This window comes from Arachis stenosperma, chromosome 3, assembly GCF_014773155.1.
Source record: "Arachis stenosperma cultivar V10309 chromosome 3, arast.V10309.gnm1.PFL2, whole genome shotgun sequence".
Classification (NCBI taxonomy): domain Eukaryota; kingdom Viridiplantae; phylum Streptophyta; class Magnoliopsida; order Fabales; family Fabaceae; genus Arachis; species Arachis stenosperma.
In genome coordinates this window covers 736,167-751,561 of record NC_080379.1, presented here as the reverse complement: position 1 = coordinate 751,561, position 15,395 = coordinate 736,167, and the positions used below count along the sequence as shown (strand labels likewise).

The window sequence follows — 15,395 nt, the reverse complement described above, 5'->3', positions numbered from 1 at the left end:
TAATAATAATAATAATAATAATAATAAAATAATAATAATAATAATAATAATAATAATAATACTCAAACCAGTATAGTATATTACTCATTGTTTGTATAGCAGTATAGGTATATTATTAGTAAAGAATGAGGCAGCAATTTGTTTGTGACTTTAAGTCAAAGGCAATAGGATTAGTATGCATCACCTAAAATGAAATTTTGATAAAGACATTATTTGCTAAATGTGATGGCATTGGTGGAAAATTTTTTTTTTTTGGTAGGATTTTTGGTCAGATAATAATACATTATTGCTTATTTGAGCAGCCACCATCCATGGTGAGATTACGCAAAAATATTAATGCGTCTAGCCTACGTTGCCATCATTATATTTCCTTAATTTCTATAGTCACCAAATATATTGTGCCAATTACTATTATAGAAGAGTATTATTTGGTATCACTGTTTTTATAGTTAAAAAGTATATATACTTGTAAATATATATACAAAAAATATTATAAAAGTGTGTGTATATAATTGATATTTCCAATTCTTTCTTCTTTTTCCTTGCTGATTAAGGAAACAAAAAATGACCAAGATAATAATACACATAAAAAGGTTAAAGACAGAAAACTTTGGTTAGATATGTTTCGAGCCACACAAGGTTTCATGGGCTGATTCAGCCTACTAAACACTTGTCAATTTTCACTACAAAAAGAAAATTAAAGAAGAAAAAAAAAAAAACAAGAATGACTAATATAAAGAGTAAATATATATATATATATATATATATATATATTATATATATATATATATATATGTATATATATCAAAGAGTAAAAAGTTAAGATTCTTTTTCAGGGCATTCGTCTTCTAATGTAGAACTGTTTTTTATATATTGATTGGTTCTTTAGCGAAGAGTATAATCCAAGGTTGCGAGAATCGGATCGATCAATAAACCGATGAGGTTATTGGTTTAATAGTTTATTAGTTCGACCGGAATTTAATTGAGGTTCGACCGGTTTAATTAAATATTAAATAAAATTATTAAACTTAATAAAATTCAATAATTTATAACTTAATAAAACTTAATAAAAGTAAGCCACATAGCCACAAATTTTATTATACCACAAAGTCAGCCAGCTAGAAAAACTTGAAAGGCAAAAACACATGAATGATGAATTAAAGAAAAATATTCCCCAACCATAAAAATTGTAAACTCTTGAACAAAACCAAATTATTTTAAAAGTTAATGCAAAAAAAATAAAAAATCTGTTGCGGCAGAATCTGAAAATTTTTGAATAAGCTGCATAATATAATCACACAAAAAACAAGACAATTCTTCTCTTAAAAAGATGAAAATTAAAATCAATGAGTATCATTGTATCAATAATATCTAAACATATATACGTAAGCTATGCATATCTTAAGCACTTCATCAAGAAAGATCAATCGGTGTGGAATAATTAATTAATTAGAATAAGCATAATTAATTCAACTAATGATTGTTGATAAAATATATATAAGGAGTAAAATTATTATTTTATTTATCTTAAATTTTCTAAATCGTTAATTCTAAATTGAAATTCTAAAATTCACTAATAATATAAGTGGCCAAATCTCATAAACTAACCATGATTGCATTATTGATTGTTTGTATTCTCTTTTGCGAAGTATGGGGTGGCCACCAATCACATTATATAGCCTCAAACACTTTCCCCTTCCAAATTCATGTTAGAAGGAACCTTTTTTTTTTTGTGTAAATAAAAAATGCTTTCTTTTCAGTTTATTAGATTTTAGCATCATGACAACAAACATATGCATTCACTAATAATAGTCTTTTATCGGAGACAATAATTTAAAATTATTTTATTTAAATTTAATATATATATATATATATATATATTACATTTAATATTACTGATTTATTATAACGATAATTAATGAAAATAAAATAAAACAATTTTAAACTAATTTAAACTGATTTTTATTATTTCAAACATTTTGTTTCTTTAATTTGTGTATTTTATATCATCCACGTAGCATTGCTTATTAGGATTCCCTTTAATTTTACTATTTTAGTTTGCTGAAAATTTTGAAACATCTCTTTTCGTGTTCAACCAATAATATAAGGCATCAATGCAACTATATATGCAACAGAATTTATAAATGTTTTATTATAATCTTCTCCAATACGTAGCTCGTTTTCCCTTAATTTATTTTATTTGGTTTTGGGTCTTTGAGTCAATCTAAAATTCACACAAATAAATATGAGCCAGCAAAATAAAGTTTTATATAGTCATTAAATTAAGTTTATACATTTTACATATAAATATCAAATTTAAAATTATTTATTTTTAATAATGTAATAATACATGATTCATTATTTAATTTATATAAAACTCGTTTACCCTTTCAATACAAAAAAAAAAAAAATCAATATTTACCTCACCATACATGCATGCGTCTATTTTACAAATTTATTCATTTTGGATGGCAGGCATGGCTTATATATTAATTAAGTTGACTATTGGTATATATTGGTCAAGAAATGGTAGGTGCATTATTTAATTATTCATTAAGACGTGTGAAATATTGGCATATATGGTTAGCCCCTCTAATAAATTAAAACCGTATGTAAGTTTACCATTTCCACGCATTAAATTAAAGGGGGAAAAAAAAAAAAACAACCACCTGCAAATTAATTTAAATATATATGTGCTAAGTGCTAACATACACGTTTGATTAAAATACAAATTAGAGTAAACTTCCAATCTCCTTTTTTTAAAAAAAAAAAACATTCAATCTCATTTTTTCATATGAAATATACTATTCTATATATACAAAATTCATATGAAATAATTAATTACCATTTTTTTAAATGATGATTATGATGTGTTTTATAATAGACAATTCTACACATACAAATTTTACAAATAATTTTTATGTAATTTATGCATTTACCAATTCAATATTCCTGAAATCAAAATCAAGTGAGCATAATATATGGACTGACCCTACTTCACTGAGGAGTGAGCTGTGTTATTATAGGAATGAGTTGTTATACACAGGGATAGAAAAATAGAATTAATAAGTGGTTGCATTCCCTATCCTTAAAGATAGAATATAATAATCCTTATTATTTATTGAAAAATAGAAATTAAAGTTCAATGAAAAAAAAGTAAAAAACTTGTCTTTGTATTGCTTGTGGAAAAATGTATATTCTTTTTAAAGCCGAGAAATTGGAATATAAATTATATTCTTTCTAATTTTCAAATGTTAGATAATAAGATTACTAGTTTATGGCTTTGGTTTTTGTAAAATTTTAATTTCATGATTTTAATAAATAAAAAATTCATAAAAATAATTAAAGAATTTAACTAATATGTGTTCTAAGAGTGCATGATAAGATTACCACTAGTAGAAAATTTTAAATATTATTATTTAATAAATGCAAAATAAAAAACTTAAATTTTTTATATTTTTAATATTTTTTTATTTTATAATCTTAACATATGTTCTAAAAATACATGATAGATAAATCCATAATTAAAAGTAATCCATATTATCATCTAGTACTTTGTTTTATAATCTTAACATATGTCCTAAAAGTACATAATATAATAGATAAACCCATAATTAAAAGTAATCCATACTATCTATATTTGTGCATATAAATTTTACATTTATAATTTAAAGTATAATTAAAAAATGAGAGTAAAAATATATTTGGCTTACTTTAATTATTTTTAATTATATACATAATATTCAATAATTAATTTTACACAATAAAACAAATCCGTTTTGTGTTTTTGGTATATTTGTTTGTTATATGTCTCATATATATCCTAGAATTCATACTAACCAACCTAGCGAGTTACAACTTATTACAAGTCATTTTTTAACCATCATTTTCTATTTATAATAATAAACTAAATACATCAAATCTAAAAACAATATCGAACATACTCCTCTTAATTATTACTTCAAAAATAATTAACAAGCAATAATTATAAACTGATTAATTACCTATAATCGCTTCATAATTCATTACTAGCAACTAACTACTATTACAACATACAATGCATGCATACATGGTTAATTCATTGATCATTTTTGTTAATATAACACTCTTCCAACAACGTGAAAACAACTTGGTTACTCAAATTTTGTTTCAATATATAACACTGATTAATTTTCTGATCATAGTTCACAAAGATGATGGTGGCAAAGGATAATAATAATCACCAAGGGTATCATGGTAATTTCGCAAAGCAATTTCACAAGGGTAAATGGTTCATGGTGTTTGGTTCATCATTGATATTATCATGTGCTGGTGCCTCTTACATGTTTGGTATGTATTCAAAGGATCTTAAGGCAATATTAGGATATGACCAAACTACCCTCAACACAATAGGTTTCTTCAAGAACCTAGGTGCAAACAGTGGCATAATCTCAGGGCTAATTGCTGAAATTACACCAACATGGATGATTCTTCTCATTGGAGCTGTCACAAACTTTGTTGGTTACTTCATGGTTTGGCTCTCAATAACACAGAAGATTCCAAAGCCTGAGGTTTGGCAAATGTGTCTCTACTTTGTGATTGGAACACATTCTCAGAATTTTGCAGCAACATCAGTGATGATCTCATGTGTCAACACATTCCCTCTCAACAGAGGAATTGTTGTTGGATTCTTGCAGAGTTTTGTTGGTTTGAGTGCAGCTATAATCTCACAATTCCATAAGACTATTATTGCTTCTTGTTCAGTTCATTATTATTATCAAGATACAAGGTCTATTGTTCTTGTTCTTGCTGTTTTTCCAGCTATTGTGTCAATTCTCTTTGCATTCACAATTAGAGGCTTTGAGCCTTCAACACAATTCAATGACACTAGACCCTTTTTTCATTTCTTTTACATAGCCACTGCTCTTGCAACTTTCATCTTGGGTATCACCATTACTCACTTGTTTGAATGTCATCTTTCAAAGTTTGCATATCATTTGATTGCATTTCTAATGTTTCTGTTCTTGCTTGTCCTGCCTCTCTTTGTTGCCATAAGAGAGGATCTGTTCTTATGGAAACTCTCTGAGGCTGAGAGTGAGAATCTCAATGTCATCATTGAGAATCAAGAGAATGATAATAATAACAATAAGGCAGAGCCAACAACATCAACATCAACATCAACAACAATGTATTCTTGTTTTAAAAGCATATTGAATAAGCCTGAAAGAGGAGAAGATCACACAATATTACAAGCAATTTTAAGTGTTGACATGTTTCTGATATTCTTTGTTTCAATATGTGGGCTTGGTGCTAATTTGGCAGCAATTGACAACCTTGGACAGATTGGTGAATCTTTAGGGTACTCAAAGGTTAAAACTCAGTATTTTGTATCTCTAGTAAGTGTTTGGAACTTCTTTGGGAGAGTTTTTTCTGGTTTTGCATCTGAGGCATTGTTAGGACTATACAAGTTACCTAGGCCATGGTTGGTAACAATTTCTCTATTCATCTCAGTGATTGGTCATGTTGCAGTTGTGCTTAGCAATGACAGTGGACTATACATAGCAAGCTGCATAATTGGATTCTGCTTTGGTGCTCAAATTCCATTGATTTCTTCCACAATTTCTGAGATTTTTGGCCTAAAACACTATGGTGCATTGCTGAATTATTGGCACCTAGGGAGCCCTATAGGTTCTTATTTGATGAATGTGTTGGTTGGTGGGACCTTATATGATGCAGAGGCTAAGAACCAACTTAAGAAAATTGATCATAGTTTTAGTTTGAATGAGGAGTTGGGAGAATTAGTATGCTTTGGAATAGATTGTTATAATTTTACTTTTGTCATTTTTGCCACTATTATACTCTTAGGTGCCTTTGCTTCTCTTGTTTTGGTGAAGAGAACAAGTGAATTCTATAAGGGTGATATATACAAGAAGTTTAGAGAGAATCATAAACAACAACATATTGTATGGTTGTAGAATATAATTTGTATTCTCATGGTAGCTTAGGTAGTTTTTGTATGTATGTATGTATGTATTTAGAACCTAGCTAGGAGTAGTTTTTTATAAATATGCTACGACTTGGTTTTGTTGTGCATATCAAGATATCAAGATTCTTATCTTATGTTCATACAAATACAATTCCATGAACAAAGACAAGAGATGGAAAAAATTTATGTAAATAACCCCCTTTCTTTTGATAATAAGTATTAGAACTATAAAAAATAGTTTATTATGTTTTATAGAGTTAACACTGTAAAATATTTTATATATTCGTCTAATTATATTCATTTTTTATAATTATTTATATAATTAATATAAAAAATAATTAATTTTTCTTATATAACGTTATTTATGTAATTCGCACTATTCATCGACAGAAAAACATACATATCTATAATCTATCGTTTATTATCGGAATGACTAAATTAATTCGAACCTAATCACTATTTGAATTTTGAACTGTCAAAGCATCAGACCCGCCAAAAATTTAAAATTAAAAAAAATTTGAAAACGGCGTCGTCAACCCTCAAAGGCCCTAATTTGATGACCCTCACCTGAAGCCCTAAACGTGTCTCTTCTCTGACGAGTCTCTTTCTCATCACACTCTCACTCACTCACTGTCTCGCACTCAAGCTCGTCGTCGCGCTCTATGTCGTCACCGCCGTCTCTCACTCACTCGCTGCCTTCCCTGCGCTCGTCTTTGCCGGCGGCAGAAGTAGACTGAACCAGCATCTGGTCACTCGCTGGTAACCTCTGTTCTTCTTGCTTCGGCCGCCAGTTGGTCAGATTCCTTCACCGTCAGTTAGTCCCTGGGCAGGTCAGTTCCAACAAATTGCCCTGTTCTTTCTTTCTTTTTTCAATTTCATTGCTTTAAATCATCACTACACCTTGAATTTGTTGCTGAACATATAACTGAGCTAATTTTTTTACTGCTGAAAATCATCACTTGTTGCTGAGTGTCATCACTGGTGGTTGAATTTGTAGCTGTCTTGCTGAAATAATATTTAGCTACATTTTTTGTTGCTGTAAATCATATTTGAAAGAAAACTTTTTGTTGCCATAGTTGAATTGGTTGCTAAACATATCACTGAGCTAATTTTTTTTCGCAGGAAAACATCACTGAGTTGCATTTGTTGCTATCTTGCTTAGATAATCACTTAAATCATATTTGGAGCTAAAGTTTTCGTTGCTGTAAATTATTATAAATAAATTTGTTGTTAAAAATTATCAATGAGCTGAATTTGTTGCTATAAGAATAGATTTAAATTTTAATATTGATTTATTTGATTCTTACATAGGCAGTATTGATTTGGTATAATTAGTTGAATTTAGTTTTTAGTTAGTTTGTTTTGTTAATCATTAACTTATATTGGTTTATTTTTTCTGTTTGTGTGTTTTTCTTTTTTTGCTATTTAGTTCTACTTTATGTAACTTCGAATCCTGCAAAATTAATTTTTCAATGGTTCTAGCTCCATAAATAGCTGAATAATATCATGAAAATATATCCAACATGATGAGAGAAATTTGAATGATAACAGCAAAATATAATAATGTAATCCAAAGACGAAATGCATCTTATATTTGGGTTTGGAGGATACATGCACTGATGCACCATAGACAGAAGCACCCTAGTACTAAATAATTTAAGCTTGTCATATATTGTGCAGGTGGTGTTTTGTGGTTCCAGAATTTAACAGAGCTCTTTTAAGGTTATTCAGGGTTCATATTTTCTGATTTTGATTGCCGGTCTGCACTATGGAATGAATTCTTTGATTCATATCCAATAAGTATTTAACCATAGACTAATATTATGATTATCTTCTGTTGTTTCACCGTTGTCTCCTTGCCTATTGAAGTAGCCATTCACAAAACTTGAAGCAGAATTTTTTTTCTACTTTCTTGTTTTAAATTACCAAGAATAGATTTTTGCGGATTTTGAAAATTGATGACAAACTTTAACGTTGATATTGGATATTTCTTTTTGTTATTTGACTTTTGGGTTTGTATTTGGATGAGATTATATCATTTTGAGAAAAAATCCTACACAGCTCTTGAAAATTAACTCAAAGGACAACGAAACTCTTAAAAAACAAAACCTTTTTGGCCCTTGATATTTATTCTTATGAGATTGATTAGCCCTTTGTTAATATTTTCTTTCTGTATTTACAGAGTAAACATACATAACATGTTAAACGGTTGATTTATCCATTAAAAACCAATTAGGATGAACAAATTCTTTCCTGTTGGGAATCTCGTTTTTTAATGATAATTGTTAATGCTTTTTGGTTTTTAGTTTTATTTTTTTATTACCTTTTCTAAATACATTAACTAAATTTATAGTATAAAATTAAAAAATATTGGTAATTTTTAAATTATTTTTACTTATAAAATTAAGTCGAAAATATATTAGTGATTAACATGTTACATAAGTATGTTTTGAAGAGAGATCATTGATAGAAGGACTAACTAGTCTCGCAACATTAAATATTAAGAGCTGGAAAGGACATTTTTTTTTGTTCGGGAGTCTCGTATATTAAAAAAATTATCAAAGGCTGAGTTAGATATTTACTCTAACATTTTCGTTGACATAGTACTTTTAATTTGAATAACAATTTAATTTTTATGTTAGACTATAATTATATTTTAGTATATATATTTATTTATATTTTATTTGTTATTTTATTATAAACGATTATTTCACTTTAGTCACCATCGATTTTCAAAACCTTGTATTAAAAATTGAATATATGCATTTAAAAAAAAAAATATGGTATAAAATATATGTTTTGAAAATTTTTCTTACTCTTATGAATTATTTTTTAAAAAAACACACACACATATATATATATATGTATATAAACTATTTTATGAGAATTCAATGAATACGTATTATTACTTATATTATTCATTAAAAAAAGCTAAAAAATATTTATGGGTTCGAGCTTAATATTTAGTAGTCATCTGACTCATTTCTGCTTTTTGCTAATTTATGTAAGATTCGATAAATAATCATTCTAATTAAAGCAAAATTCAACAAATATAAACACATTTTCCCTCCAAAAAATCATTTGGACCCGTTTTTCAAGCATAATATTAAAAAGCAATGTTCTGAAAATCGGACCGAATCGGCCGATTGAACCGGTCTAACCGAAAATCGGCAATAAAAACAGTCTGGTCCGCTTCTAATAACCGTTTCATTACAAACCGTTGTAAAACTGTCAAACCGGCCGAGAATCGGACGGTTGGACCGAATCGATAACCGGCCGGTTCTTGATAAACGGCGCCGTTTTGATTTTTTTAAGAAAGAAAAAAAAAAAAACCTAGCGTTGCCCTCACTCCCTCACGGCCTTACCCCCTTCCTCCAACACCCCCTACCAATTCCTGAATCACTCTGAAGCAAAGTAAAATCCCCAAATCAAAACCCTAGGTTCTCCCGACGACGTTTCTGCCGCCGTTCTGCCGCCATCCTTGCTGTCAGCGCCGTCCGTGGCCAAGCCCTCTCTTGTAGCTCGGCGTCCTCCTTCCCCCTGTCCTCCGTCCGTCCTCCGTGCTCTGTTTTCTTGGCTTGGAGCATCTCTCCGTGCGCTGCTTGTCGTCGTCCGTGTCTCCGTCGAAGGTTATTGTCACTGCTTTCACTTCTTCGTTTCTTGTTCGTGTCTCCGTCTTCTCTCCCCAGGGCCTGCCTCTGTTTGGTGATTTTTAAAGGGAAATTGTGAAATTGCTAATTTTTGCTGATTTTGTGCTGCTGCTCTTTCTTTACTTCCTGGAATTTTTGTTGAAAATTTCTTGCTGCTACTAAAAATGAAAATCAAATCATTATTAAAATTTTTGTTTACGGATTAGGGATTACTTATTGCTGTTTTGTAATGTTTGTTGAAATTTCAGGTTTAGTGTGATTAGGATTACTTGCTGCTGTTGAAATTTCAGGTTTAGTGTGACTAGGGATTACTTATTGCTATACTTGCTGCTGTTGAAATTTCAGGTTCAGTGTGACTAGGGATTACTTGTTGCTGTTTTGTAATATAATAATGTTTGTTGCTGAATGATGATTTGTACTGCTGCTGTTTTTAATTTTGTGTATGGTTTGTTAATTTCAGTTATGAATAATAGGATTAATCAAGAAGCAATTGCTGAAAACAATGCATCTGTGAATAATAACTTGCCTACCAATCCTCCTATTTTGATTTTGTTACTTTCAAATTCGCTCCAGTCCATTTACAGGTTCATAAACACTGATGAAGTTGCCTTTGTTAATAACTTCTATGTTTCTTTTTCTTTTCTGGGATTCTTAATTGATATTTAGCTTGAATTTGGTCACTATTTTTCTTGCTGATCTGCTAATGGTTTGGTATTGCTTTTACAATTGCTGCTTTTACCATTGCTGCAGCCACTGCTGAATAGTTCCTGTGCACATGTGTGGACCATTTATTTAACATACATGGCAACTTGAGAAAAACCAGAGCCATGCATTTGATATAAGGCTTGGCTTTTTAGATTTGTATATTTAGTATTTACAACCTAAGCAATTTCTTTCTATTATTATTATTATTATTATTATTATTATTATTATTATTATTATTGTTTACCGTATCTGTTTAGTAGTACTTTTTATGTTTTTCCCGTTTTCAATTTGTTCTAAATTTCTTTTGTACTCCATAATGTAATATATACCAAGGGCGCCTTCATGTTGGCATTTAATATTTAGGTATTTTTTTTATTTAACTTTTGAGTTTGTATTTTGATAAGATCCCGTAAATTTGGTTGATGATATTTTATGTAATGTTTTAAATTTTGAATATATTTTAAGATTTATATTAGACTATAATTATATTTTAGGAGTTTTATTTATAATTTATTTATTATTCTATTCATAAACGGTTTTTCCGGTTGAACCACTGGTTGGACCGGTTGGACCAGTAAACCAGTGAACCTGTAACTAGAACGGTTTGATGACCGGTCCGGTTTTCTAAACCTTGTTAAAAAGATATAAAAGCCCATCAAAGATTGAAATTTGAAAGAGCATGCTTCTTCACTTTGCCACTTATTTCATTCAAACTCTCCTCTCTGCTAAGCTCAAACCCTATCAACCTTAACCTGCAGTTAACAAAGACCAACGATGGACGTCAACGACCCTTTAGATTTCGAGGTAGAGGATGAATTTCTCAAACCCCCGCCCAAGGTTAGCAATAGAAGGTACCCCTTTTCCCTCATCAAAGTTTTTATTTTTCACTTTTCATTTTTGTGGTTACGGGGGATTTTAGGGTTTAATAGTTTCTATTATCTAACTTCAAAAACCAAGTACATGATTTGATTTGGATTACTTAGGGTTGGGTCGGTAAATGTTGCTTACTACTAACTTATGGAAAATTTTGAGTCTGGATTAGGAGGAAGAAGGTTATTGGGTTGGATGATCTTCTTACTGATCATTTAAGAGAACAGGAAAAGCTCAAAGAAGAACAGAATGAGCAGGAAAAGCCAAAGACAAAAAAGGCTAAGAAGGATGCAAGTTCCTATGATGATGATGAAGATCCCAGGGAAGCTTACTTGACAAAACTTGTTGAGAAGTGTGAAAATCAGGCAAAATAGTTTATTCCCCTAGTTCTTATTTTTGTAATGTTATTATTTTGCCTTTATTTCTTCATTGTCGATTACTATTTAGATTTTAATGATTTTATTCCACTTGGTGGGAAAAGTCTTGTTATTTTCATTGTTTGTCATTCATTAGCAATCTCTTGGATTGTTCTGTGCAGTTGAAAGATTTTGGTGAAGAAGAAGATATTCCTCTCTGGGGAGTGAAAGTCTTTGGAGATAAGGTTATTATACTAACTCAATTCTCTGATATCATCTATCATCTATGTATGGCTTGCTGTTGGTTTTAAGCTTGGATGTATGAGAATAGGGATGTTTCTTTTCATGAGCTGCAGAAAGCCTTTCCACCGCTGGAATTTCCTGAGCTTGGAAGCTGCAACCTTCTGCAGTCATTTTTGAACAGTGAGCTGAATTCTGTGGTGGAATTGGCAGCCGAAAAAGGTTGCTATGCCATTTTGTTTGTTCAGTCAGTATTTTTGGCACTTTTTGTCAACTCATAGGCCATTTCCTTTTAGAATTGCAAAATACCAAGTAGTGCCTGATTTAAGTGAGGATGCTGTGTTGTTTCAGGTGATAACTTTCTTGAAGGATTGCTCATCAATGGTTGGCTTCCAAAATTAGCATTCCTCTGTGGTCATGTAGAAAAACCAGTAGCCATTTGGTCCTTCAACACAAGTGAGTGAAAGTTTAGTCTCATGTTATGTTGTTACCAGCTTTAAGCATAGCAGTAATATTGTCACTCATCTATTTTTGTTTTGTTCGTTCAGTGTTATATTCATCAAATGAAGAGCTTCGAAACTCATCCTCTGACTTTTGGTGTGCAGTTCTCTCTTCTAGAAAAGAGGTAAAGACATGTTTGTTATGTTTTCTTTTGGTAATGATAGATGATGGTTGTAGCAGTAACAATTTTGACTGAGCATGTTTCGTTTAAATCTATTTTCAATTGATGCTTTAGTATTAAATACAAAATCATTATTTTTAGGTTGATCAATTGCCTGTCGAAATTGGTTGGTTTCCTGAGTACTCAGATTTGAGAACAGCTCTTGACACTTATGGTTTTCTTTTTGAATTTTCATCCAGTGGTGAACCCAAAAATTTAGGTAACTATGTTGAGATATTTGCAGTATTTCAAGTGTAACAACAAAGACATTGCTACATATATTTATTTCCATCCTTCTAAGAAAATCTGTCTGTCTCCTAGATTCTGACACTGGAGAACCACCCCAAAATATTAGAGCCTGGCTCAAATTTGTCACTGCTTTTTGTCTAATACGGTAAGCCACAACAATGTGTCTACTTAGACAATCATGTGAATTGGTTTTCTGTTACTTTATTACCTTTCGCACACTTAAAGAATTGGCTTAAAGAATAGAAGGATTAAGTGTTTACTAATGACTTTTGGCGTATCATAGTTTTTTTACCATCACTGATGTCTAATGTACCTTAGTGATTTGTGATTAAGTGTTTATTTGAAACTTCAGTATATATTTTGCACATTTAAGGTGTAAATCCTTATTACTTTAAGCTCTTTTATTAATGTGTTGTTGACTGGTGGTGTGTTATGATTCATGATTCAAAAATTAGACAAATGATTTTGGGACTTGATTTATGATTTGACATCCTTGTTTATTGATGTGATAATGTCAACTTACGCCTTTTTATTCTCACTGCAGGAGTAAAAGACCAGTATTTTCTGTTGTTGAAGCTGAAGAACTCATTGAAATTATTATATGTCTATTTCTAGATCGCCAGTTTCAAGGTTTATTAGTGCTTTTGAATGATTGCGTAGAAGCAATTGTCAATTACTTCACAGACCAGGAATGGCATTCAAGTTGTGAGAACATAGCAAAATTCATTGCTTGCAGGTTGTTATTACTTTTTAGTACCAGTAATAATAATTCAGTGTAGTTCTTGAACTATGAACTTAGTTGCTTTACTTATCTACCCAATTGTAGCTTTGTTTAATGCTGGATAATTAAACTTAATAGAGAAGTGATTGTCATCTCTGGAAGTTGGACCAAACAATATTATACTCTAAATGTTAATTCTTAGTGCTGAGATATTTATACCTTCTGAATTTCTATATGTGGTAATCATCAATGAAATCAGTTAGCATTAATTAGTGCGAACTGTAAATAAACAAGCTGAAGTGTATTTTAGTGCTTGACCAGTTACTTTATCTTCGCTTCCTTTCTCTTATTCTAACTGGCTTGGACGTGCAGAGTCTCAAAGGATTTGAATTGCATCCAATCTGTTGAGTGCATACCAGTAGCTAGCTCCCGTTGTAAGCAACTTAAGAGTGCCGTGGCGTATCAGAACCTACTTTCCTGTTTTGATGGAGTATGTTGCTTCCCCTTTTACCACTCAGTTGTGTTCTGCTTATGCATGTTTCCATGGACTATTACCTGTTTCAATATTTTCTACCAGTTTAATTTCCAAATTATCATATATATGCAATTTTTTTTAATGCATTCTTGGATCATTGGTCAATATCATTGCAAAATCAAAATGCACTCTCATAACTCAACAATTATCACTACAAAATTAATTGCATTCATATCTCAAAAATCTGGATACAGGCTTGCATCTTAGCTTTTTGAAAGTTAGCTTGATACAGTTTTTGTGTCAGGCCCACAATGGAGAAGACATCCTGAGATTGCTTAGGGCAATTAACTTCAAAGACAAAAGTTGCGATTTCTTCAAGATGTACATTCACCTAGTTTTGACAGAGAACTGGGTTTTGTCCAACTCATTAATCGAAGACAATCCAGTAATCTATGAAATGTTCTGTCTTTTTCTAAGACAATGCTCTAGCTTGATTTCAGCATCGGACCTACGATCATATGCGTCAAAGGTGAACGAAATGTCTTTCTTATTATCAACCTGTGGTTTGATTGCAGCGTGATCAAATTCAAAGAAATGATTTGTTATACAGGTTCGTCATAGGGCTGCATATCTTATGCACTTCTCCATCTACAAGTAGTTGGTTTCTGGTATGTATTGTACAGTATACTATTCACTTCATGGATAAACCTGAACACTATAAACAGAGTTGTTCATGTTGAGAGATAAAGACATGAATTTTTTTGGTGTCATTGTTTCTCATAACATTCTTTCTTCTTGTGTAGCCTTAAATGACCATATTTTGAAGGGTGAGAGTTTGCAAGATTGAAGTGGCATGACTACTGCAACCTTATTTTGATCGAGATTCTTCAGAGTCCCGGATATTTTTGCTTCTTGTTGGGTGGCATGAATCAATGTTTAAGATATAAGTAGCTGACAATTATGAATTATCTACCTTTTATCCAATTACCTTTTGTTAAATGCCATGCATTTGTAAAATCCATTGTATATCAATCAAACTCTTTTAACCAAAGCTACATCTCACGTTGCATTTCTTTGTCTGAGTTGGCAAAAACCAAAGTAAGAAATTATAAGAAAAAATGAAAAATTTAAAAATGGATATCAAATCCAAATGAGACTGCGCTTTATAATATTGATTTATATTGATTTATAGTGTCGAATGCTACTACATTTTAAAGCAAGGAGCGGAGTGTTTTTTTGAAAATTAATTTTCTATTAAAGATAAAAGAAAAAAAAATAAATATTTTAAATTCTATATTTGAATTATTCATATAAAATATAATAATAGAGATTTATTTAATTGATAAGAAGTACATCACTTTTTATTTAGTGAAGAGTGTTTAAGAATAAACTATTTATAGAAGACTTTTGACAAGGAAAATACAACACGACTTGCGTTACTGTAGGTGTTAATAAAAAAAAATTGAAAATTCAGGTGCAGTCAACTTGTGAAGTTAATAACTG

General features: G+C 30.5%; 2 protein-coding genes across 4 annotated transcripts; both read left to right on the top strand.

The window, feature by feature from the left end:
• The first annotated feature begins 4,193 nt into the window (after positions 1-4,193).
• On the top strand, positions 4,194-5,954 carry LOC130968994 (uncharacterized). The gene has a single exon (XM_057894533.1). The coding sequence runs from the start codon at positions 4,194-4,196 to the stop codon at positions 5,952-5,954; it is 1,761 nt and encodes a 586-aa protein (XP_057750516.1).
• A 758-nt stretch (positions 5,955-6,712) lies between these two features.
• On the top strand, positions 6,713-14,970 carry LOC130970836 (uncharacterized). 3 transcript variants are annotated; one of them, XM_057897032.1, is made up of 14 exons: positions 6,713-6,795; positions 11,079-11,171; positions 11,363-11,555; positions 11,729-11,791; positions 11,903-12,008; positions 12,138-12,242; positions 12,335-12,411; positions 12,550-12,667; positions 12,769-12,841; positions 13,241-13,432; positions 13,790-13,907; positions 14,185-14,421; positions 14,503-14,560; positions 14,696-14,970. In XM_057897032.1, exons 2-13 carry the CDS (start codon positions 11,095-11,097, stop codon positions 14,548-14,550), a joined length of 1,407 nt encoding a protein of 468 aa, XP_057753015.1. In that variant the 5' UTR covers positions 6,713-6,795; positions 11,079-11,094; the 3' UTR covers positions 14,551-14,560; positions 14,696-14,970. The 3 variants fall into 3 exon arrangements, with proteins under 3 accessions (XP_057753015.1, XP_057753014.1, XP_057753016.1); XM_057897031.1 differs by lacking the exon at positions 6,713-6,795 and adding an exon at positions 9,325-9,594; XM_057897033.1 differs by lacking the exon at positions 6,713-6,795 and adding an exon at positions 9,325-9,594 and having other exon boundaries at positions 14,197-14,421; positions 14,696-14,968.
• The last annotated feature ends 425 nt before the right edge of the window (positions 14,971-15,395 follow it).